Genomic DNA, 24,174 nt, shown 5'->3' on the forward strand with positions numbered 1-24,174 from the left:
ATTACCAAACAGTAATAATGACAAAACAATCCCTAGAAGGAACTTTTTCTTTCCGAGCTGAATATCGATACAGAACGACAGATTTGGACAATTTTGCCCCGAAAAGGGGGACTCCGAATACGATGCTCTTGGGTAAATTGCTGGTCTTCTTCCCTAATAAAAAAACATGTCCCACCCGAGCAGTGAAGACGAGTCTTTTAATCACCAACTCACAAGACACATTACAAGCACCATGACTATCATGACTATTTTCGTTTTTTTTTTTTTTTTTTTTTTTGGGGGGGGGGGGTATAAAGTGGGAGAGAGGAATATACATGTACCAGTACAGGGTCGAGATCTATGCAATATTTGAAAATAAAAACAATATTCGAATACAAAAACGTCACCATGATAAAAAATACAAACGCTATCGTTATCATCTTAGCTTTCCGTAGAATTAAAGTACTGCAGTCCTTCATGATTAGCAATGAATGCCATTTTTTTTTTTTTTTTTGCGTTAAGAATTTTCGGCTACATTTTATTATTGTTTTTTTTTTTTTGTAATCTCAAGTACAGACTAATCAACTATGAACTTTAGATTGTAGTCATTCAGTGGAAAATATGAGAAGATATAGAATTCCATCATTTTTTTTTTCTGCCTGATTTTTATGACGTTCTTAATGATCTGTTGCATTAAACTTTCTCTATAAAATCAACTTGTGTAAAGAGTGCCATTTCACTTGAATGCTTGTCACACCTCGAGGCACATCGTCCTGCTGAACTGCTTCCTCTTCAACCGAGATGTAGAAACCCGTTTCCCCTGAAGCCGGATTTTTCGTGCAAGTCGAATCTCCAGCGCCGGATTCTTCGGTGGCCGAAGTCGCTCCGGGAGAAGACTCCGGAACCGAAACCTTCAGTGGACTGAGACAGGGCTATTCAAGAGAGGGAGGTTTCAAAACAGATTCTTTTTTATTACATGAAGATTTTTTCCTAGTAAAGAGAAGGAAAAAGATGAGATATCTGTTTTATAGTGACATGTCATCAATTTGTAGAAACGTACTTATAAACAAAAGTGAGACTGAACAACCTTGAAGGACAATGTATTGAAGTTTTGAAAAGGAAATCGTAGTTCAATGAATGGCTGGCCTCTTAGTGATATGGAGCTATTAAATCTTTGTAAACTCACACTTGAAGGAGGTTCATTATACATGTATAACCTTTTAATGTCACAGCTAGGGTGGAGTCGAAATACTCCAGCAAGATTTGATTAATAATTCATCATGATAGACTGATTCCGGTGCAACGATAACGAACTTTTGAAAATCTCGATTTGACGGACAGCTTGTTAATGTTAGTTAAAAATTATATCCCTTTTCAATCTTGAACAGGATTTCTTAGGGGCATCCAGGACTCGGTATTACCCACTCTCAAACTGAGAATATAAAAGAAAACGATTTCGGCAAAATACAGGGTCCTGACCTGTCGAAGTGATAATTTGGACACTCGAAAGGACTGAATGAAAAAAGGTGTCTCACAGAGATAGTGAAATACAGTTTTCTGTGAAATGACTAAAATACTCGGGATTATATACAGTTTGCAACTAGACTAAACTCGTAAAGGTTTATTAATGAAGGTTTAACAAGATCAAGACAAATATAGTATGCATACTTTATCCTGAACGACTGGAGACAGTTTTTCCTTTTTCGGCGTGGCAGCATTGTGATTGGTAGGCTCAGCTGCAGAAAGTAAGAGTAAGAGATAGACAAACATTTAATTCACTAAGAGAACAGCTGAACAAACTATCACGGTATGAAACAAGTGGACTTCGTACTTTTTTGTTTTTGTTTTTTTTTTGCGATGGGGGATGGGGGGCTTTCGAGTGTATCCGGTATACAAAGAATCGCGGATAATGCATGCCCGACGTGTTCAATATTAGAATTTTGGTCAAACATCTCAACATCAGCAAGAGAAAGAGCCAATAGGAAGGTTTGAATTACATGTTTCTTTGATCATGGCAACGAATAAAGTAAAAAAAAAGAAAAAAGAAAAAGAAAGATGGATATCCAAGGATAAAAGATAAGACACGAAAGATGGAATCATTCGATGCCGAATATAATACGTTTCAAGGTTTTACCTTATTTCTTCATCTCGAGGGACGAGGGACCCCTTTCTGAACGATGCTGCTGATAACAATGATACAGGGGCCACGGAAGGGGGGAGGGGGGGGGGGGCCGTCGGCCTCTTATTTGGCGAAAGAAAGATATTACCCCAGTCACACATAAACACGGATGCTCAAGGATCTACAAGGTGATCCGGGGAGATCCGGGGAGATCCGGTGAGATCCGGGGAGGTCCGGGGAGATCCGGGATAGTTTCGACCTCTATGGAGTGTCGACGAGCGTTGGTATGACTGTACACACGGTATCAACACGACAGCTACACGGATATGACCGGAAGAGCGCGTCGTCGTCTATACACGGACAAACACGTCATCTACACGGATCAACACGACAGCTTCACGGCAGCCACACAGACCACCCCGGATTGCTCTGCCAACACGGCAGTCCCCGGATGACGCCGGATGTTTTTGACCTCCAAAAGTTGCCGTGTTGGCCTCCCGGATGTCCCCGGATCTACACGGACATACCGGATGTCCAAGGATGTCCAAAATTAGGCGTCAACACGGATCTCTCCCCGGATCACCCGGATCAGATCCGGGGTGGTCCGGGGTGATCTTGGATGTCTATGTGACTGGGGCACCACGTCATCAAAAAATTTGTGTGAACCCAAAATGGCCTGGACGATCGTTGTGTGACCCTATCAGTCTACGGAACAAAACTCATCTGAAACGGATTAAATCGTCGAAGTGTATTGTAATATATCGTTGCCTATATTCGTCATATCATTGTACTAGAGTAGAGAGCACTTAGCCCATAATTGTGTTACAATAACATTACATATTACTCTTTCACTTGCACTGAGTGTTCCTCTATAGTTTTATTTGTTTATATATTGCATCACAGACTATCATACAGGGTACCGCGCGCAGGTGGTGGATATACATTGTACACTGTGGTCAATGAGGGCGGATACCGAGAACACTTTACACACGCAATTGATGGATACCATTAATATGACGTCATATTCATGGTTTTGTGCACTATGCCATGAATATGACGTCACGGTGTGGTATATGTTTGTCTATCGGCATTTCTAGTCCATGGGCCAGGCCAGATATTGGTACCATCTGAGGTGGCAAAACCTTTTTGGTGTCATTTTGTTTGTCGGGCATAGATATGCTTATCAAGCTATGATAGCATTTCCAAATGAGTAGCTTAGTCCTAATAAATGAATTTTTAACCCGTTTGGTTTCGCTGTTATATACCTTTACTTCTGAATCGAAACTAACCGCTATAGAAAGAAGAGCACTGTCTTCTGTATGTCCACAGGTGTTCTGTTGTAAACGTGGTGCGCTTGGTCTTTATTCAAGGCAGCGAAGGGAATATCCAAGGGTTACGATGTCCACAGCGCTTAGTCTTTATTCAAGACGGCGAAGGGAATATCCAAATCTAATGATACAGTGTATATCCCTTTATCTAAAAAGCAAAAAAAAAAAGCAAAAAAAAAAAAAATTCCTAGTGGAAATTTTCAAAGGTCACACTCTGACTGTCTTTGGTCAAAGAGCGTCAAAAATATTTGGCATTGGTCGGGTTGATGGCTGAAATCTATGACTAAGCTACTACTCTGGAAATGCTATTATACTTTTATAGCAAAATAATATTCCTTAGATATATGTCATTTCAAAATGCACAACTAGAACTTGCCACCTCAGGTGGTATACCAGTAACTAATTTTTCGGGTCTTGGCCCATGGACTAATTGTGTGACAATTGTTTCCGTATCTCTGTGTGTGTGTGTGTGTGTGTGTGTGTGTGTGTTTGTCTGATTAACAACAGTATCAGTTCAGGTAAACACTGCAAAAAAACACAACAAAACAAAACAATGTACCGTTATCATATCTAAAGTTACTAATAAAAGAAATTATCTATTCTGTTTTTATACTACCCTCTCAACAAATACATAAGTTTTAAACAAAAATCACTCTGCTCATTTACAATAGTATTTATTATTACGTATTGTAGTGTACCGGTTCATTGTTTGATGGAAATAAAGCTACATTGGCGTGGCATTAGTGTTTTCACCTCAGCATTTTCACCGGAAAATGTTGAATAATAAAAAATACGGGAAAATCCACGAGGAATTGCTTTTTTGTTTGTTTTTTAGATAAAGGGATACACACTGTATCATAGGCTTTGGATATTCCCTTCGCCGTCTTGAATAAAGACTAAACGCACCGCGTTTAGCTTTGGACAGCATCACCCTTTGGATATTCCCTTCGCCGCCTTGAATAAATACTAAGCGCACCGCGTTTACGACAGAACACCTGTGGACATACCATGAGCTCCATGGACATACAGAAGATCTAGCTCTTGTTTCTATAGCGGTTAGCCTCGATTGAGAAGTATAGGGATATAAAAACGAGACCAAATTGGTTAAAAATTCATTTATTGGGACTAAGCTACTCATTTGGAAATGCTATCATAGCTTGATAAGCATATATATGCCCAACAAACAAAATGACACCAAAAAGGTATTGCCACCTGAGATGGTACCAATAACCAATTTTTCGCCTCTTGGCCCATGGACTATTCGTCTTCAGGTATAGACCAAGAACACAAGCACGCACACGCACAATAAAACGAACTTACGTGTCGATGGTGGAATGAGTGATTCTCGGTCGAAATCGAGATGAGAATGTGAGAGAATCCGCACAGCAGTCCTGCCCGCCATAGACGCCGTGTTTGCGTGGTTGTGACTCGCTGTGAGTTGAAACGAACCAGTTCAAATTAGGGATTTATAGTAGCATAAGCAGTAAAGGAAAAAGATGATGATGGTGAAAGGGAAGAAGGCGTATGTTTATGCAAAGTGATGTCTTCGAATTGTGTCCAAATCCACGTAGATTCATAATGATAACAATAACAATATATATCTTTTCTTTATCCAAGGTAGCCTCTTAGTGTTGCCACTGCTCTACCAGAGGGGACTGCCATTATTATTACCCTAGCGTTGCCAGGTAACCTGGGTCATGAGGGACATACTAGTAGCGGGTAAAGACATCAAGGACGGCAGCACTTGACGGGATTCGAACTCTAGACCTGCTATTGAAATTCAAGAGACTTATCCACTATGTCACGACCCCTCCCCCCTCCATTACAACGAGATTAATCTTATGATGTGTTTTCTTCTAATGTTTCAAAGTTTGTACAGACAGAGGTTGAACCATTTTCCCGCAATTATAACTGACAAAATATTATTGGAGCATGTTCTAAAGGAAAACACAAGAAAAAATACCGTGCTTACGTTGATTGTAACATGCTTTTTAGGGTATTTTATGTACTTCACATGATTATGTGCTGATACACCGGCAGATTAATTATGTCAAATTCCGCCTTTCTTTCACGACGTCTTGTGAGAAAGATACTGATCAAAAACATAGTAATATTACATGCTCACAAAATGTAGATATTTTGAAACGAGATCGAATACTTGACTGACACATATTAATATAATTAAACGCGCCATTAATCCTCCCACCTTCCATGCCCACCACCTTGTTGTTACCTTCTGATATGCGCTCCCTTGTACTTCTAAATTCTGGTCTACATGATTAATCAGAAATATATTAATCACAAATAGACTGTGCAAACATCCATGGAAAAACACGGGCTATAAAAGCTTCCTCGGAACATCAAAAATTATTGCTACCTTTTTTCTTTCTGAGAACGGCTGTTCCAGTGCTAAGCTTCCACTTAGGTATTTTGGCTGTGATGGGTGTTCCGCATTCGCTTAGGAAAGTCTCCTGTTTGAAACAAGGGAATACGAGGATGAAAAAATGATTGTCCCATCACATTTGTTTACTTGTTTGAATTCATTTTTGAATGATATCACAGCAAAGGTCAAGGATGGTTGATTCATGACAGAACCTGGTTTCATGGCGTATTATTATAGTCTATATATGATTATTATTTACATTATCATGAAATAATTAAACATCTATTAGATTGTTCTTGAGAAACTGCATACGCATAGTATTTGGGCATCAGATATCATCTCAGCTATTGTGACGCAGTGGGTAAGACCATGGATTCTCCACCGTGAGGTCTCGGTTCAAGTCTTCAGGCAGCACCGGTTGGGATGCGCGTCACGAAACCGACACCCACGAATCATACAGCCCGCGAGTCATATACTAGTAGCCCATGAGTCATACTGCCCATGAGTTATATGCTGCAGCCCACGAGTTACGCAACCCATTAGTTCGACACAAAGCAAACAAGGCCCACGAGACCAACACATTAAGCCCCGTGTTGCAATGTCGAACTTGTGAGCTGCTTTTACCTAGTGTCGAACTCACTGGCTGTAGAACTCGTGGGCTGTATGACTCATGGATTTTTTTTTTTTAAATTTCAAACTCATGGGCAGTATGACTCGTGGGATGTATGATTCATGGACCTTTTTTTCAATGCCAAACTCATGGGCTGTATGACTCGTGGGTGTCGGTCTCGTGGCATGATCCCCCAGCGATCGGTCCCGCTGGCAAGATGCATAGTCCTTCGGAGATGACTTGAAGCCATCGGTCCCGCTGTTGTTTGCTCACAGGTATTCATAACATCCTTAAAGCCCTCTTAAAGCAAATCATACTTTAGTTGAATTTCATCTATTGCTTAAAGGGATGGTACAGTTTCGGTTAAGAAGGGGTCTCAGGTTTCCAATTATTTATGATTTTTTTTTTCAAAGATAATGAGAAACCACTTATGAGATATGAAAGAGCATAAGAGGAATTCAAAGTTTATATGATGAAAATTGGTTTTGGAATGACTGAGATATCCAAAACAAAGCGATCCCAATAAAAGGTGGGACTCACCTTTTATTAAGGATCACTTTGTTTTACTTTGTTTTTGGATATATCAGCCGTTTCAAAACCGATTTTCATCAAATAAACTTTGAATTCCTCTGAGAATTGTATGCTCTTTAACATTTCATAAAGTAGTTTCTAAGTATTTCGCAAAAAGTTAAAAGCTAAATCCTAATCTTAACCAACACTATGCCATCCTGTAAAGGAAATTGAGTGTTCTGTAGACTGTTCCGATAATATACATTCAAATTCTACAAGCATGCTTTCAATTTCAATGTTCAATTTCAATTCAACGCTTATTCAACGACATTTATTTCCAGCAATTACTGATATACATAAGTACAGATAACAATGCAATCAATCTGAACATGCTGGGGGGCGCATCTCTAGAGGTAAAGAACTTATGCCGAGTGTGCCATTAAGATAATAACACACAAAATATAATAAATGGGATAAAAAGAGAGGTATAGGGGAAAAGACCGAGACAGAGACAAAGACAGACAAAAAGACGAAGACAGTCACATACATACAAACAGTGAAAATGTTCACAAAAGTTACCACAAAGCTTGCCGGAGGCTTGCCCTACCTATAGCAACAATTAACATGATTAAGTAAATTCCTGCCTAAGGAACTTAATGGGAGGAAACAGGTGGGTGAAATGCTTCGTTACAATAGGCTGAAGGGGAAAAAATATATGATTGTACATATGGATTGATATGCAGAAACTGTCTACATGGCCTATAGGAGACGGCGGGTCAATGAACGTCTGAACTCTAGCTCAAACCAAGGGGGTTGAAGACCTCCTTGCTCAACTACCATGCTGAAAGAAAGTCTGTTGATCTTACTGGCGGAATGAGCTCTCTTTCCACTCTGCCATGAGAAGACATCTTTCTCTGGTACAGCTCCGACTTCCTCTCCGAGCTCTTCGCCACCAGGAAGTATATTTCGACGTTCTCGGCCATGACGATGATTGACTCGGAGCCGTCCTGGCCCTTCACGACGCCGACCACGAAGAAGGTGGTGACCTCGCGCTCGAGGCGGATGTGCAGGTCCAGGGTTCGAATCTGCTTAATTTTCGACATGATGCTCGTGTTGAGCCACTTGCTGGACGGGTTTGTGTCCCGGATGCGGACTATGACCGGGAGATAGTACATTCCGAGGAGGTCCTATATCGACAAGATGTAGTTTTTACAATATTGAGAGAGATCTATAGCCAACCATTCCATGCATTTGTTTGTTTTTTGTTTGTTTTTAATTGTTCCATATTCCACATTTCAACAACAACAAAAAATAAACCATAAAGATAACAATACAAAAGCATGGATGATTAACATGTGAAATATGAGGAATCTACATAGAAGCATTGCTTGTATGGTGTAGATTCCCAGATGCTGATGTGAGATTAATTCTTACTCGATATCTACAATTGAAAGCAATGAAAATTTATGAATTGGGGAAATATAAACGTCGAAGAATAAAAAAAAAATGGAAAAAGAAAAGACAAAGAAAACAATGTCCGCGGCACAAAACGTCTGGAGAGTTGGGTGATCACCCGAGCGAGGTAGGCCTATTAGTCAGATACAGTGTACAACAGCAAAATGCAAAATATGCACAAAGAAGGTAACATTAAAAAACCTGGTCCTATATCGACAAGACGCAGTTTATAGAATATTGAGAGAGATATATAGCCAACCATTCATTCATTTAACCAAAAATGTTTAAAGGTAACGTTAAAAAACCTGGTATTTTCTGAATAAATTACTTGGTAGATATACAGTGAAACATGGTATTGTTCACAGTGGTAAAGACACGATTCTTTCGATATTGCAAACACAATGAATGATGACAACGACGACGACGACGACGATGATGATGATGATGATGATGATTATTATTATCATCATTATCATCATCATCATTATTATTATTGGTAGCTCACTGTTACGATCACCACTTGTGTCGGATGTGAACTGTCTAGTTTCGAGCGGGAAATGCTCGATCAATCAATGTTCTTTAATCCTATCTCTGAATGTGAAGTTGTCGATGTCATCAGGAGCATCAATCAGAGTAAAAGTCCTGAATATGATAATGACCGTGTCTATAGATATTGTTCAACCGAGTCACATGTATGCGTTTTATCAGCAAACCTTTGACTTACATCTAATGTAACCTATCTTTACAACAGGCATTATCCGTCCAAAATGAAATTAGCAAGTGATTCATTTCATTTCATTTCATTTATTTCCACTTTCATATTGGTTTACAAACATTGCATTAAAAACAAACCGACAGACAAACAAACAAACAAAAATACATGGTGTCAAATAATGATAGTGGCGGAATCATGAGAAGCACAAAGTAGTCTTATTGAAAATGATCCCTTAAGAAATATCATGATGTAAATATGTGTAATCATTTATAATCATTTGTAATTGAGTTGAAACAAACATAAATACATTAAAAAATGCGATAAGATTCACAACTTGAAATCAATAAAAAAAAAACCAAAAAACCACCGGATACATGTACGTGTAGATATGAAAGAAAAGAAGAAAAGAAGAAAACTCCATATTTAACTATTCATCAACTTGTAGCTTGATTGCAAAAGGATGTTGTTTAATCTTTTAAATTGTCTTACGGTCTTACTGATCCTGAAAAGTATATTCAAATTATTCCATAAAATAGTACCTTTATAAAATATTGATGACTGCGTACACGATGTGCGATTTAATGGGAGATGGATATTCCTGCCACAAGAAGAATTCTATGCCTAACTGTAGGAACTATAGACCCATTTCTGTACTGGTATTATTTTCCAAGATACTCGAGAGATTTGTTCATAATAGACTGCAAAATTATTTGACGAGGAATAGTTTGCTTACTACTGAGAAGTATAGATTTACATGTAGGAAAAAAATGTCCACTGAAGTTGCAACACTGTTAATTTGTATGATCAAATGGTGAATAATATCTATGCTTATAGATATACAATAACGTCATTTTTATGGATTTATTAAGGCTTTATGAACTACATGTATCGTTGAAACTAAAATATCATGCAATGAGAGATATACCCCATTTTTGGCATATTTGGTTTACGAGTTATTTGCGTAGCGGTTTTCTGTGTATCAAGGGCATTCATCCGATCCCAAAATCATTTCGTCAGGTTGATGGAAAGGTTTAAGCTTTGAAATGTTGTTATTTTTGATATACAAAAATGATGTGGTAAATTGTTCACAATTTGTAAACTTTGTCCTATTCGCTGATGAAACGGCATTAATTGCCTTTCATGAAAAATTTGAGACTTTGGTTAGTGAGATCGATATTGATCTGGATAAAGTGTACTGGCTTGCTCGTACTAAGTTATGTTTGAATATTTTGAAAAGTAAGTTTGCTGTTTGTAAAAATAAGCAAAATAGAAAATCTTGTCATGATAATGTCAAACTTAATATCAACAACATTTTGATAGAGCAATGCTCTGTTGTCACGACCTCACGTTCTCTTATTGATTATGTAGTGCATTCATTATTCACCCCATCTAATGCATTCTAATGTGTTATGGATCTTGTCACACCCCATAAAACTGCTAAGAGTGCTGCGACTCCAGAGGAAAACACTTCGTGTTTGTATCAACACGTTTTATTTTGCTCTGCAACGCCATTGTTCGGGTGCACACCCACGAGTCATACATGTCATAAAGCCCACGAGTCACAAAGCCCACGAGGCATACAGCCCACGAGTCAAAAAGCCCATGACTTCGACTCTAAACAAACAAGGCCCACGAGACCGATACCACATCCGTATTGTAAATGTCGAACTCGTGGGCTGTGTGACTCATGACCTTTTGTCAATGTCGAACTCATGAGCTACTAGTATATGACTAGTGGGTTTCAGTCTCGTGGCATGACCCCACTTGTTCTACCGCTTTCCCACACCGAATGTCCATGACTTCAATGCCTTGCAAATTACTTCTCTGGTGCACATGTATTTTACCGAAAGTATTTCCCATACCTCACTTATTGTTTGGAAGGAAACATGCGTATAGTAACAAGATCCGAAAGTCAACCAAATTCCATCACTGGAAAACGGAAACAAGCATCCATCTTAAAATCAACCACCTAGGTTCCGTCATTTGGAATTCACTACCGCTCAGTATTCGAAATTCACAATTTAAAAAGACGTTAAAAACAATTGAAAATGATAAATTATTTAGTTTCAGTTTGCTTCTCACTTGAGCATCTGTGATTTACCATCCAAGCGTTGTAATCAAACTCTTTATACAATGAGGTGATTTCATCATTGCAGGTCCCTTAGACCTTTTTTTTTTTCTTTCAGTTTACTACACTGCTCTTTTCTTGTTATTTTTTTTCATCTGAAGTCATCCCTATATATTATGTATTACGAGTGAATCATGCTTAAAGGACAAGTTCACCTACATAGACATGTGGTTTGAGTGAATGCAGCAATATTAGTAGAACACATCAGTGAGAGTTTGAGGAAAATCGGACAATCCGTTCAAAAGTTATGAATTTTTGAAGTTTCTGCTCAGTTACGGCTGGATGAAAATACTACTTTAGCTTGTGATGTCAAATGAGTACAACAATATAAAGAAAGAATAAAGAAAATTCAACATATTTCCATTTTTCTCGCATAACAAAAGAACACTTGACTTCTTCAGTTCAGTTCAGTTCAGTTCAGTTCAGTTCAGTTCAGTTTTTATTTCTGCATTTCAAAATCAATATAAGTCAACACATCAACAAAATACTTACATAGTCATTTACACAGCTAATATTCGTAACGTTTGGATCTTACATACATTTTCTTTTTTTTTTTAAGAACGAATATCATATATGAAAGGAAGCAATAGGAAATGATAAAAATGAAATGCAGGGGACCATCATCATAAGCTAAACTTGACGAGGAAGATGGCTTCTCTCTTTCAGAAGGCAGGGGGAATAATATTACACTTAACATACGTCAGTAGCAAGTCGAAGAAATGTGCACTTTATTCAAAAAGTAAAGTTTTGTGAAATTCTCTTTTTATTTTCCTTATATAGTTGTACGCATGTGACATCATACACTGTAGTAGTCTTCTCTTCCAGCAGTAACTGCGCAGATATTATTAATAACTTTTGAACGGATTGTCGAATTTTCCTCAAATTTTCACTGATGTGTTCTACTAATATTGCTGCATTCCCTCAATCCTTATGTATATGAAGGTGGATTTGTCCTTTAATTCATTTTTTTTTTTCAATTGTAATGTTATATACGGTACATACTCTCAGGCATACAATACACTTGACTCACCGCTTTCAGAAAGTAGGGGAAATGATATTGCCCAACACAATTAAGTCAGAAACAATGTGTACTTCTCCAAGAAAAAAAAAATAATTTGTGGAATTCTCTTTACATTTTCTTTGTATCATTTTCCATACGTGACGTCATAAACTGTAGTAGTTTTCTCATCCAGATGGCTGCACTGAAAATTGGAAGATGTGCATAACTTTCGAACGGATTGTCTGCGTGATATTCTTTCACTGATGTGCTCTACATTGCTGCATTCATTAAATCCATATCTATTTTGGGGTTTCATTCCCCTTTACTTCTTATACCTAAAGACATATTATGTGAGATCGATCTATAATACTTACGTGTAGGAAACATGATTGAATGTCGGGGACCAAATCAAAGACACCTTTCCACTTCAGATTGAGTTTTATGGCCTCGTGCGTTTCTCCGTCGTCTCGAATTCGACACCTGGATGTGGAAATGTGAAGCGCAGTTTAGGAGTTACGACTACAAGAGTAATCAATGTAGGTCTGTCAAGCTATCCAGAGAGGGATGTACCTTTTTAGTAAAATACGCCGTTGTGAAAAAAAAAATGATTATAAATTAACACAGTTTTAGCAAAATCAAAGAACTAATATCATATAGAATCATCTAGCTTTGTTATTCCGAAGATTCGTTAATCCGACAAACAAAAACAAAAGCAAAAACAAACAAGCAAACAAACAAGCAAAACCTATCGCTATTCCGAAGCGTCGTACAATGTAAATCCGAAAGCAAGATAAGGTTCGTTGGCGCACACATTCTTTTCGTTTTCGGTATAACGAACCTCATTCCCATTTCTTATTAACTAACCTTCGGAATCACGAACATCACCAGCTTTGCCAATACACCATATCACATGTCACACAATGACAGCAAATTGAGAAAACCTGGCTACGCTCATTCTGCTGGGAATGTGTCGCAAGTGTGTATACTAATATTGGCTGATAAGAATGTAGACTTTTTCGAAAACCATCTCATATCTGTTTAACTACAAAATCATACATCATGTTAGGATCACTTTAAAACGGATGCTGTATAATTCGTGATGCCATTACTTTAATCGTCATGGTCGCATAGTGACAGCATGGTAGATTTTGAGTGGAATGCCTTAGAGAATGAAACGACCTAACGCCCACACATAAGCACTGGCGTAGCCAGGGGGGGGGGGCGATGGGGGCGGTCGCCCCCCCTAAGATTTGGACCGAGGAGTTGGGAGGCGGAAAAAAAAATGCGTGTATACTGTATGCATGCACATGAAGCGGGTCTCCTTTGCAACCTTTCATCAAATAAGATATATTTTTTTGAATATTTCACTCGAAGTGTGCACCAGATCGTTGAATTTCAATTCAAAATATGCAAAATCTCTCGTGCTTGGGAGGGGGATACCCCCTCCCAAACCCTCCCCCTCTTTGCCGCTTTCCCTAGCTAAGTACACTTTTTAGATTAAAAAAAATTCTGAATAATTCTGAGTGCACAAGACTTTTCACTAATATTCCGAAAACTGAAGGTTCCCTCATGTATAAGGGGAATTTCCCCTTTTAATCGACCCTTTCCTCCCTCAGCCCCCCCCCCATCATTTTTTTTTTTATTACCCAAATGTTGATTCCATCAAATATGCTTATTATGCGTATACGAGATATCTCAATTTCAGCCTTAAAAAGATACAAGCTCCATCGGAAGGGAATAGTGGAGATAACACTCGCCAACGCCTTCTTCCTGTCCCCCCCCCCCCCGCCATGCAAAGAAGTAGACTGTGGCTATACCAAGATCGCTTTATTTCAATTCTAAAAACGCAAAAGCTCCGCGAGCGGGAGGGGGAATCCCCCTTCCCCTAAGTTCTACCTCACTAGACTTTATACATACGCACAGATGGTGCACATTCGGAATAAGAGCTAAATTCCGTGATTTTAACACTTCGATGAAAAAGTGTTGCACCAAAAATTTGCACCAGATCGCTGAATTTCAGGTCTGAAAACGCAAAATCACCTTCGTGTGGGAGGGGATATGCCCCTATCTACACCCTCGTGTGCATGCTTTTTCTGTTTGATTGCTGAACAGACAGCGTTCATGATATTCAGTGTAAGAATTAATACAAGAAGACTAGTGTGTTTGAATTATACTGTTTTATAGGCAAATTGTTCAATAATAATCTACAATAAAATATACGGCAACCTTAAACAAGTGGGACTGTTTCAACTCGTTAAAACACGCAAAAACATGCATCAAATTGCACCATTTGCAACATCAAAATGCAAAAAGTTCTCACCGTAGGAGGGGGGACACCCCCTCCCACACCCTCCCCTACCCCCTCGCTCGCTCCGCTCGCTCGGGTTCAGTCGAGTTCGTGATATACAGTGAAAAGAATTAATACAAGAAGTGTATCTAAATTATACCATTTTATAGGCAAATTGTTCAATAATAATCTACACTAAAATATACTGCTACCTTAAACAAGTGGGACTGTTTCACGTCGATAAAACGCGCAAAAACATGCATCAAATTGCACCATTTGCAAAATCAAAATGCAAAAAGTTCTTACCGTGGGAGGGGGGACACCCCCCTCCCACACCCTCCCCTCCCCCCTCGTTGGCTCCGCTCGCTCGGGTTCAGTCGCGTTCATGATATTCAGTGAAAAGAATTAATACAAGAAGTGTATTGGAATTAGACCATTTTATAGGCAAATTGTTCAATAATAATCTACACTAAAATATACTGCAATCTAAAACAAGTGGGACTGTTTCACATCGTTAAAACACGCAAAAACATGCATCAAATTGCACCATTTGCAAAACCAAAATGTAAAAACTTCTCACCGTGGGAGGGGGGAAACCCCCCTCCCACACCCTCCCCTACCCCCTCGCTCGCTCCGCTCGCTCAGGTTCAGTCGCGTTCATGATATTCAGTGAAAAGAATTAATACAAGAAGTGTATTGGAATTATACCATTTTATAGGCAAATTGTTCAATAATAATCTACACTAAAATATACTGCAATCTTAAACAAGTGGGACTATTTCACGTCGTTAAAACACGCAAATACATGCATCAAATTGCACCATTTGCAAAATCAAAATGTAAAAAGTTCTCACCGTGGGAGGGGGGTTCCCCTCTCACCCTCCCCTACCCCCTCGCTCGCTCCGCTCGCTCCGCTCGCTCGGGTTCAGTCGCGTTCATGATATTCAGTGAAAAGAATTAATACAAGAAGTGTATTTGAATTATACCATTTTATAGGCAAATTGTTCAATAATAATCTACACTAAAATATACTGCTACCTTAAACGAGAGGGACTGTTTCACGTCAATAAAACGCGCAAAAACATGCATCAAATTGCACCATTTGCAAAATCAAAATGTAAAAAGTTCTTATCGTGGGAGGGGGGACACCCCCCTCCCACACCCTCCCCTCCCCCTCGCTCGCTCCGCTCGCTCGGGTTCAGTCGCGTTCATGATATAAAATATACTGCAATCTTAAACAAGTGGGACTGTTTCACGTCGTTAAAACATGCATCAAATTGCACCATTTGCAAAATCAAAATGTAAAAAGTTCTCACCGTGGGAGGGGGAAACCCCCCCTCCCACACCCTCCCCTACCCCCTCGCTCGCTCCGCTCGCTCGGGTTCAGTCGCGTTCATGATATTCAGTGAAAAGAATTAATACAAGAAGTGTATTGGAATTATACCATTTTATAGGCAAATTGTTCAATGATAATCTACTCTAAAATATACTGCAATCTTAAACAAGTGGGACTGTTTCACGTCGTTAAAACACGCAAATACATGCATCAAATTGCACCATTTGCAAAATCAAAATGTAAAAAGTTCTCACCGTGGGAGGGGGGAAACCCCCCTCCCACACCCTCCCCTACCCCCTCGCTCCCTCCGCTCGCTCGGGTTCAGTCGCGTTCATGATATTCAGTGAAAAGAATATTTGAATTATACCATTTTATAGGCAAATTGTTCAATAATAATCTACACTAAAATATACTGCTATCTTAAACAAGTGGGACTGTTTCACGTCGATAAAACGCGCAAAAACATGCATCAAATTGCACCATTTGCAACATCAAAATGCAAAAAGTTCTTATCGTGGGAGGGGGGACACCCCCCTCCCACACCCTCCCCTCCCCCCTCGCTCGCTCCGCTCGCTCGGGTTCAGTCGCGTTCATGATATTCAGTGAAAAGAATTAATACAAGAAGTGTATCTAAATTATACCCTTTTATAGGCAAATTGTTCAATAATAATCTACATCAAAATAAACTGCTACCATATAAACAAGTGGGACTGTTTCACGTCGATAAAACGCGCAAAAACATGCATCAAATTGCACCATTTACAACATCCAAATGCAAAAAAGTTCTTACCGTGGGAGGGGGGACACCCCCCTCCCACACCCTCCCCCCCCCCCCCCTCGCTCGCTCCGCTCGCTCGGGCTCGGTCGCTTCGCTCCCTCGCAGACTAACCGCCCCCCCTAAGATGAAATCCTGGCTACGCCGTTGCACATAAGGACGATAAATTCCGACGTACTCTGCCATGTGCTGTTGTATCTACCAAAGGCTAATCATAGTACTTGTACTTGAGACTATGATATAAATGAAAGAGTCCAAAACATTATACCACTTCCAGCAACTATAAGCATCAACACATTATGATTCATTTATGATTAGTGCACAGACTATAGCAACTTCATTCAGTCTCTCCGAGTCGTTAAGGCAATATCCGGGTACTAATAGTGCTAGTATGTTATGCGAGGCTTTTGTTCGTTCACCGCGTCACAATTTCCCTTTCCATTGTAAGATAATTAGCAACTGGCTTCATCTCAGTGGTATAGCTGTTCGGTGAGCAGTAGGTAATGCGGGTTCAAATCCCAGGCTGGTTCTTTCTTTTTCACTTGGTGTTTATAATAAAACATATCAAGAATACGATCTTATTCAAGCAGAGTAATAGAATTAAAAAACAAAAGCAAAAACAAAAACAAAACCAAAAAAGCTTTGTAACATCCTCGTTATGAAGTTGTGCTTATGAGCGCATTCTCATGCATTTTGGTTACGTTTTTGTGGGATACTTGTCCCGATGAAAAGATGTAAAGTATCCTAGAATTCATCCGATGTTGTTAAGAACCATGTTTACATAATCATTGCTTTTTGTATAACTATGTTCATGCACACAATAGAAAGTCGGCTTTTTATTTCATCGTTGATTTTGTTTCTAAATATCTTTTCGAGAAAAAACTGCAGAAAGAAATAAAACAGGCAAATATTAATTTGCATTTTTCCCTGTGAATAGAAAGTCGGCTTTTTATATCATCGTTGATTTTGTTTTTGAATATCTTTTTGAGAAAAAAAAAACTGCAGAAAGAATGAAGCAAACGAAATGTTAATATGCATTTTCCTCTGTGAATGATACTACGAGTAATCAAATGATCATCAAGTTTTCCCCAAACATATGGGTTTACTTGTGCCATGTGCAAAGAGAGTTTCTTTATGCAATTACAGATCATCCCCTTTCTACACTTTTCTTTTTTGATCAAGTATACAGACAGACATTTCATCGTCATGGCCTTCTCTGCTGTACGCGGTCTTAATGGTGGCGTTCAAATGCATATTAATGTTATTGTTAATCACTTATTGATTCCCATGCGAAATACACGCGAGCTGCATATAGCGAGAAGTCTGTTATAGAGGGCTGAAAGCGAAAGTGAGTCTTACCAGTGCTTTGAGAGAGACCTTATAACCACGCCTTCATATGAGGTTGTGAGATGACATGTCTCGTGTGCATAGTTCACTGATGGAAGAGTTGTGTTATGTATCCGGACCAGAGATGAGAAACTGACTTTACATGCAAAATGACAGTATTGTTAAGATATCATAATTACTTATTAATTACCGACTGAGTCGGCTGACATAATGCTCTGCTTTCTGAAAATCAAGTTGTGTTTTTTTCTGTCATGCAATATATACTATCTATCTATCTATCTATCTATCTATCTATTTATCTATTTATCTATCTATCTATCTATCTATCTATCTATCTATCTATCTATTCATCTATCTATATCTATTCATCTATATCTATATATCTATCTATACATACCGTACCTATATACATATACATCATTATAATCATTTGCATTTTTCCTTTAGAGATAGTTGGGCATATTTCATATTCTGATATGATAGGGTATTGGAAATTGCTACCCCTCGACGATTATTTTGATTTTCGTTTCGCAGAAGATGGGCAAAATGCATGTGTTGAGTATTTTAACGCAATACATTAGATGTACACTGTAAAAACATCGGTGTTAGATTTAACACCACGGGTGTTAAATCTAACACCGATCAAACTTCAATAAAGGACCACACCCACAGGTGTTAAAAATGCACCGTGATGGTGTTGAAAAGTGTTCACCTGACACTTCGTGGTGTTAATTTGACACTGTACCTGGTGTTATTTTAACACTCTACTGGTGTTGATAAAAAAATGACACCACATGGTGTTGATTTGATATTTGTTGGTGTTAATATCAATGGTTTAACACCCGTCCAGCTTCAATAAGAGACCACACCAGCTGGTGTTACTTTGGTGTAAATTTATTTTCACATTTTTTCAAAAATCTAGTATTTTAATGTAAAATTCTTGATCGTCTTGTTTAAATTAAAAATCAACAAGAAGTGCAGTTACTAAGAAACTCTTCAAAAAACAGTTTCAAATTTGGAAATGACACCCGGAGGTGTTAATTTAACACCATAAATGAGCACCGAAAATTTAACACCAGCTCGGTGTTCACTATTTAACACCGGACTTTTTGCAGTGTATAAGTAGGCATTACTGTAACTATCATTCTGAAGAGACAGCGAGCAATTCTGAGTAAAGAGAGATACAAATCAGCCTGTGCTACACACATATTATGCTGCAAGCAAATCATTTAATGTGTTACCCATATTTATTCAAACAGCCTCCTCATTTAAGAATCGTTTACTTCAACATCAATCTCTCATTAACTTTTTGAGATGAACCCTTTGCACTAGGGCCCCATTTTCTCTCTCTCTCCTTTCGTTCTTTAAAACAACAACAACAACTTTGCACTAGCTATGAATTATTCAGATATCTAATTTCTCCGCTCGTTTTGTTTTTCGTTAGGTGTTTTATGTTCTTTCTTATGTGTTTTATGCTCTTACGAACCGATTGTTCTTCAGATGTACCATATTTATGTTCGTTTTGTTCTATTTTTTTATTGCCTGCACATGTAATGTAATGTATATCAACCCAGGGGTCCCTTGTTAAGTAGGCCTTTGTGGCACTGAATGGGACTACCCTGCTTTTAAGAAGACTTAATAAATAAATAATAAATAAATAATAAATAAATAAACACACATATACACAACCGAACCCTAGGAGAAAAAAAAAAACCACAACAAGTACATATCTCCATGTATCCATATCTCCATGTAGGGCCTATTCTATTACACATGATGCACCACGCGGTACCCCGGGTTACCGCGTTGTATGGTGCTATCTCGTGTTCGTAAGATGTATACCTACACACTGTCGTAATGGAGGTCAAAGATTAGCAGTCTTCAATAAAGGTCACAATGCCAGTTCAGCCGTAGCCGTTAAAGGACAAGTCCACCTTCATATACATAAGGATTGAAAGAATGCAGCAATATTAGTAGAACACATCACTGAAAGTTTGAGGAAAATTGGACAATCCGTTCAAAAGTTACGAATATTTTAAGTATCCGCGCAGTCACTGCTAGAAGAGAAGACTACTACAGTGTATGGTGTCACATGCGTACAACTATATCAGGAAAATAAAAAGAAAATTTCACAAAACTTTACTTTTTGAATAAAGTGCACATTTCTTCGACTTGCAACTGACGTATGTTAAGGGTAATATTATTCCCCCTGCCTTCTGAAAGAGAGAAGTCGAGGGTTCTTTTGTTATGCGAGAAAATTGGAAATATGTTGAATTTTCTTTATTCTTTCTTTATATCGTTGTGCTCATGTGACATCACAAGCTATAGTAGTCTTTTCATCCAGCCGTGACTGAGCAGAAACTTCAAAAATTCATAACTTTTTAACGGATTGTCCGATTTTGCTCAAACTCTCACTGATGTGTTTTACTAATATTGCTGCATTCACTCAACCCACATGTCTATGAAGGTGAACTTGTCCTTTAATATGACGTTTTTGATCGTAATGACAATAATTCATAGTAATGATACTTTTAAATAACTTTTCAGAACAATCATGTTATAACCATTTTGAGCAGTTATTCAGAATGACATGACTTCAGTCCGGGAACTCGTGGTATAGCATTGGTTGAGGTACCGGGATTCAGCCTTTAACGTGTGCAAGATACTCAAAATGACTCTACAAAATGTTGGAAAGAGCAAACGATTCTAAGATGAATTCAAAGTTTATTTGATGTAAATCATTGTTTGAAATGACTGGCATATTTAAAAAAAAAAACCACGATCCTAATAAAACGTTAGGATGGTTTTGCTTTTAGATATCTCGGTCACTTCAAAAACAATTTTCATCAAATAAAACTTGAATTCCTCTTAGAATTACATGTTCCTTGCATATTTCATATGAGGTTTCTCATAATCTGAAAAAAAAAATCATGATCAAAAAACGTTTGAAACCTCTAGCCCCATCCCGATCGAGACTGTACTATCCCTTTAACTTCTTCTGTGGACTGGTATAGTTCATAGTGCTGTGCAGCTCTCTGGTACGTGGTACGTGGTACTGAGATCAATGGTGTAGTGTGTGTGAAGAGCGCTGGTGTTCTGATGCTGCTTCACGACTGAGCTGATAACTGCAACGAAGTCTTCTTCCATAGAGAACCAGAAATAACTTCATCCTTTTTTCTTTTTTTTTTGGTTATCCACGGTACAGCGCTTAAAAAATAAACAAATAAATTTATAATTCAACAAAATGGCGGATTTCTATTTACCCCGGGGTACCAAAAACTGCAGCATCACATGACGAATCAATACGAAAGACGTCACAGTCTTCCACACATTTGACAGACACAATGACAGACCGACAATTGGGAAAGCTGTATGACAGACTGCATTGTTAAGCAAATGATAATTTGCACAGAAACTGAAATTTCGTCGCCAGTTTCACCCGATGCTTTCGATATAACGGCTTTGGTACCCCTGTCAATACCATCGATACCTACTTTGCATACAGTGTGATGGGCACAAGGAATAAGGTGGTCTCGCAGAGGGTTAATAATATGCCTCATAGCTTCTCTAACCGGCAGATCCATACAAAGACGAGCCGTGTGAGCGATTGCTCAGTTCATGGATAATAATTAAGTAGGCCTACTTGGGGTACACTAGCACAACTCGATGAATGGAATGCACCACGATACAGTAGTACAGTGTTGCACACAATGTCATGTACATAAATGACATACCTGTTTTTTGTTTGTTTGTTTGCTTTTCCTTCCGGGGCAGGTCAGGCAGGCGTATACAATTAAAGCATTTGAGAACTACTTGGTGATTAATTGACATTACTTTCGTCAAGGAATTTACATACCGTTTTCTGTACTAACCCTAGAAAAGGGCATTCAGTAAGCCTACTTGTATCTGTATATGCATTTACTGTGTGAGTAGAGGACAGATGCACATGCATTGTATGGAAGGAATTGAGACCAAAGTTAATCTTAGTGCCAGGGGCTGAACCTCCTTTTACCATCTGCTGATCAATGTTTTGGGTGGTTTTACCCTATTTACATTATCCCCATCCTTGAGGGTTTTGAGATATTCAAGATGGCCGCCAAAAAAAAAGGTGAAATTCCAATATGAGTAAATCAGGATTTTTAAATGGTGTAGTAAACAGAAAATAAATTGATGGTTTTACCATATTTCTAGGGTGCTGAATCAAAAATCTTGTTGCTGGAACTTTTGCATCATTGAGGGTTTTGAGATATTTTAGATTCTTGGTGGCCATGTTGGCGGCCATCTTGAATATCTCACAATTCTCAAAGTTGCAAGAGTTGCATCATACCGTCCGGATTCTGATTCAGTATACCTTCAAAATTGGATACAACATTTAAAAATCCAAAGCTTTTGAAGTGATTGTCCGATTTTCTTGTGCTTTACTAATGTTGCTGCGTTCACTCAAATCACTTATTTACCTGGGTTTCACTCTACCTTGCCCTAAGTATAATGAAGGAGCTACATTGTTACTGTACATTGTCGAGACCTATACTCACTCTTTAGGTGTACATTTATGTAGGGCCTATTATGTATTATTATTATTTATATCATAATATCCATAAACCTGTACCAGTTTCACGTTGGTGTGGGGTAGTGGAAGCTATAGATTACCACAAAAAATTATATCAAATCTCGAATTGTTTCCCCTTCTACGTCTTCAAAATAAACAAAGTAACCTGTTAACGAGATGTGAAGACATGATTTACACACTTCGTCATCAGTAGGCCATATCCCTTGCCTGAATTCATGGGACCTGGGCCCTGTTTCACAAAGCTGTTCATAAAGTTACGAGCGACTGGTGATCAGCTCTTGTAAGTGCTGAATTATTGAAATTCTGATAAGTATAGCACATCAGAACTGATCACCAGTCGCTTCAAAAAAGTTGTTCGTAACTTTACGAACAGCTTTGTGAAACAGGGCCCAGGTCGATTGTACATCACGGCCCTATCAAACATAAGTTAGAATATCAAACATAAGTATCTGAATACTGAATTCTGACTGGCTGATACCCGACTTTGTATTTTTGATGATGATGATGATGATGACGACGACGATGATGATGATGATGATTTTTTTCATCATTGTTATTATCATTATTATTATTATTATTATTATCTTTTTTTTATGCAACAGAGCCCAGATCCAACATTACACTTGCCAGTGACTGTCTACTATAATTCCACATAGTGTTAATCAAGACAAGAGCGTACAGACACCGTTTCTGCATGAAATATAAACCTACCTTAGATGCCTATCCTGAAAAAAGTGCGTGTCAGACACTCCAAGGACGTGAATCTTTTGCCCCACTTTCAGCTGTGACTGCTTTGTGATTGGACCTGAGAGTTTTACAATCTTTACCAGCTTCGGGTGATGTTTGGCGAGAGACTTGACGCTGTTGAATCGTGTTTTCCGTCTCCCAGACGTTCCTGGCAGAATTGGCGACGGCAAGAATGAAAACCGCCCCATCACCTCTTGCCGACGTCCTGGGGGTTTTGCTTGTGTTCTGTAGTCCTTACTGTTTCGACTCACCCCGTCGACGACTTCGAAAGACATCGTTGTCAGCGACTTGGGAATCGCCAACGTGGACGAAAATGATGTCGACACCAGCGCCCGGTCTGAGTGTTCGTTTTGCTTGACGGCATTTCTGTGCTTGCCTTCGATGACTGCGGCCTCAACGAGGTCGATGGGGATAAGGCTGTCGAGCATTATGATTTCGCCTCTCGAGAAGGTCGAGTAGGACATGCTGTAAGTGCCGTCAACGACTTTCACCAGTATCGGAAGTTCGAATCTCTTGAGAAGATCCGACATCGATATCACTTCGTGGTTCCATTGCAAGCCCTTCGACGACGAAGTCTCCTCGTTGTCCAGTAGTCCGATGCGCCCCTCATCCGCCATCGGCATCCACTTCCTGGCCGTCGACCAGCCCGTCAGCGATAATAACCAACTATCAGCAACGAACTACACAGGGATAGACTCTTGATTGATATTTCAGGTACTCTAGGCTTACGCGCAAGAGAGAAGTCACATATGTATAAGCTGTCTTATTGACTAGTACACTGCAGGTTTTTCTAATTCCGGTTGTAATCTAGCTGAGCGTTCATGGATTCTCCTCTGACACATTGCAAATAGCGTGAGAATCCGACTTCAAGGAAAGGCTGATGAA

The 24,174-nt window shown here is 38.9% G+C and overlaps 1 protein-coding gene across 1 annotated transcript in view; it reads right to left on the reverse strand.

Annotated features, from left to right (window-relative positions):
* Positions 1-23,912, reverse strand: part of LOC140233619 (uncharacterized) — a 28,836-nt gene extending 4,924 nt beyond the window's left edge. The window contains exons 1-7 of the mRNA XM_072313719.1: positions 23,254-23,912; positions 12,602-12,707; positions 7,796-8,116; positions 5,804-5,897; positions 4,747-4,857; positions 1,648-1,715; positions 737-911 (exon numbers count right to left, since the gene is read on the reverse strand). Coding sequence (XP_072169820.1) covers positions 737-911; positions 1,648-1,715; positions 4,747-4,857; positions 5,804-5,897; positions 7,796-8,116; positions 12,602-12,707; positions 23,254-23,912 — 1,534 coding nt within the window. The remainder of the gene's footprint in view (positions 1-736; positions 912-1,647; positions 1,716-4,746; positions 4,858-5,803; positions 5,898-7,795; positions 8,117-12,601; positions 12,708-23,253) is intronic.
* Positions 23,913-24,174: the final 262 nt, after the last annotated feature.

The sequence above is a fragment of the Diadema setosum genome, chromosome 10, assembly GCF_964275005.1.
Source record: "Diadema setosum chromosome 10, eeDiaSeto1, whole genome shotgun sequence".
Classification (NCBI taxonomy): Eukaryota; Metazoa; Echinodermata; class Echinoidea; order Diadematoida; family Diadematidae; genus Diadema; species Diadema setosum.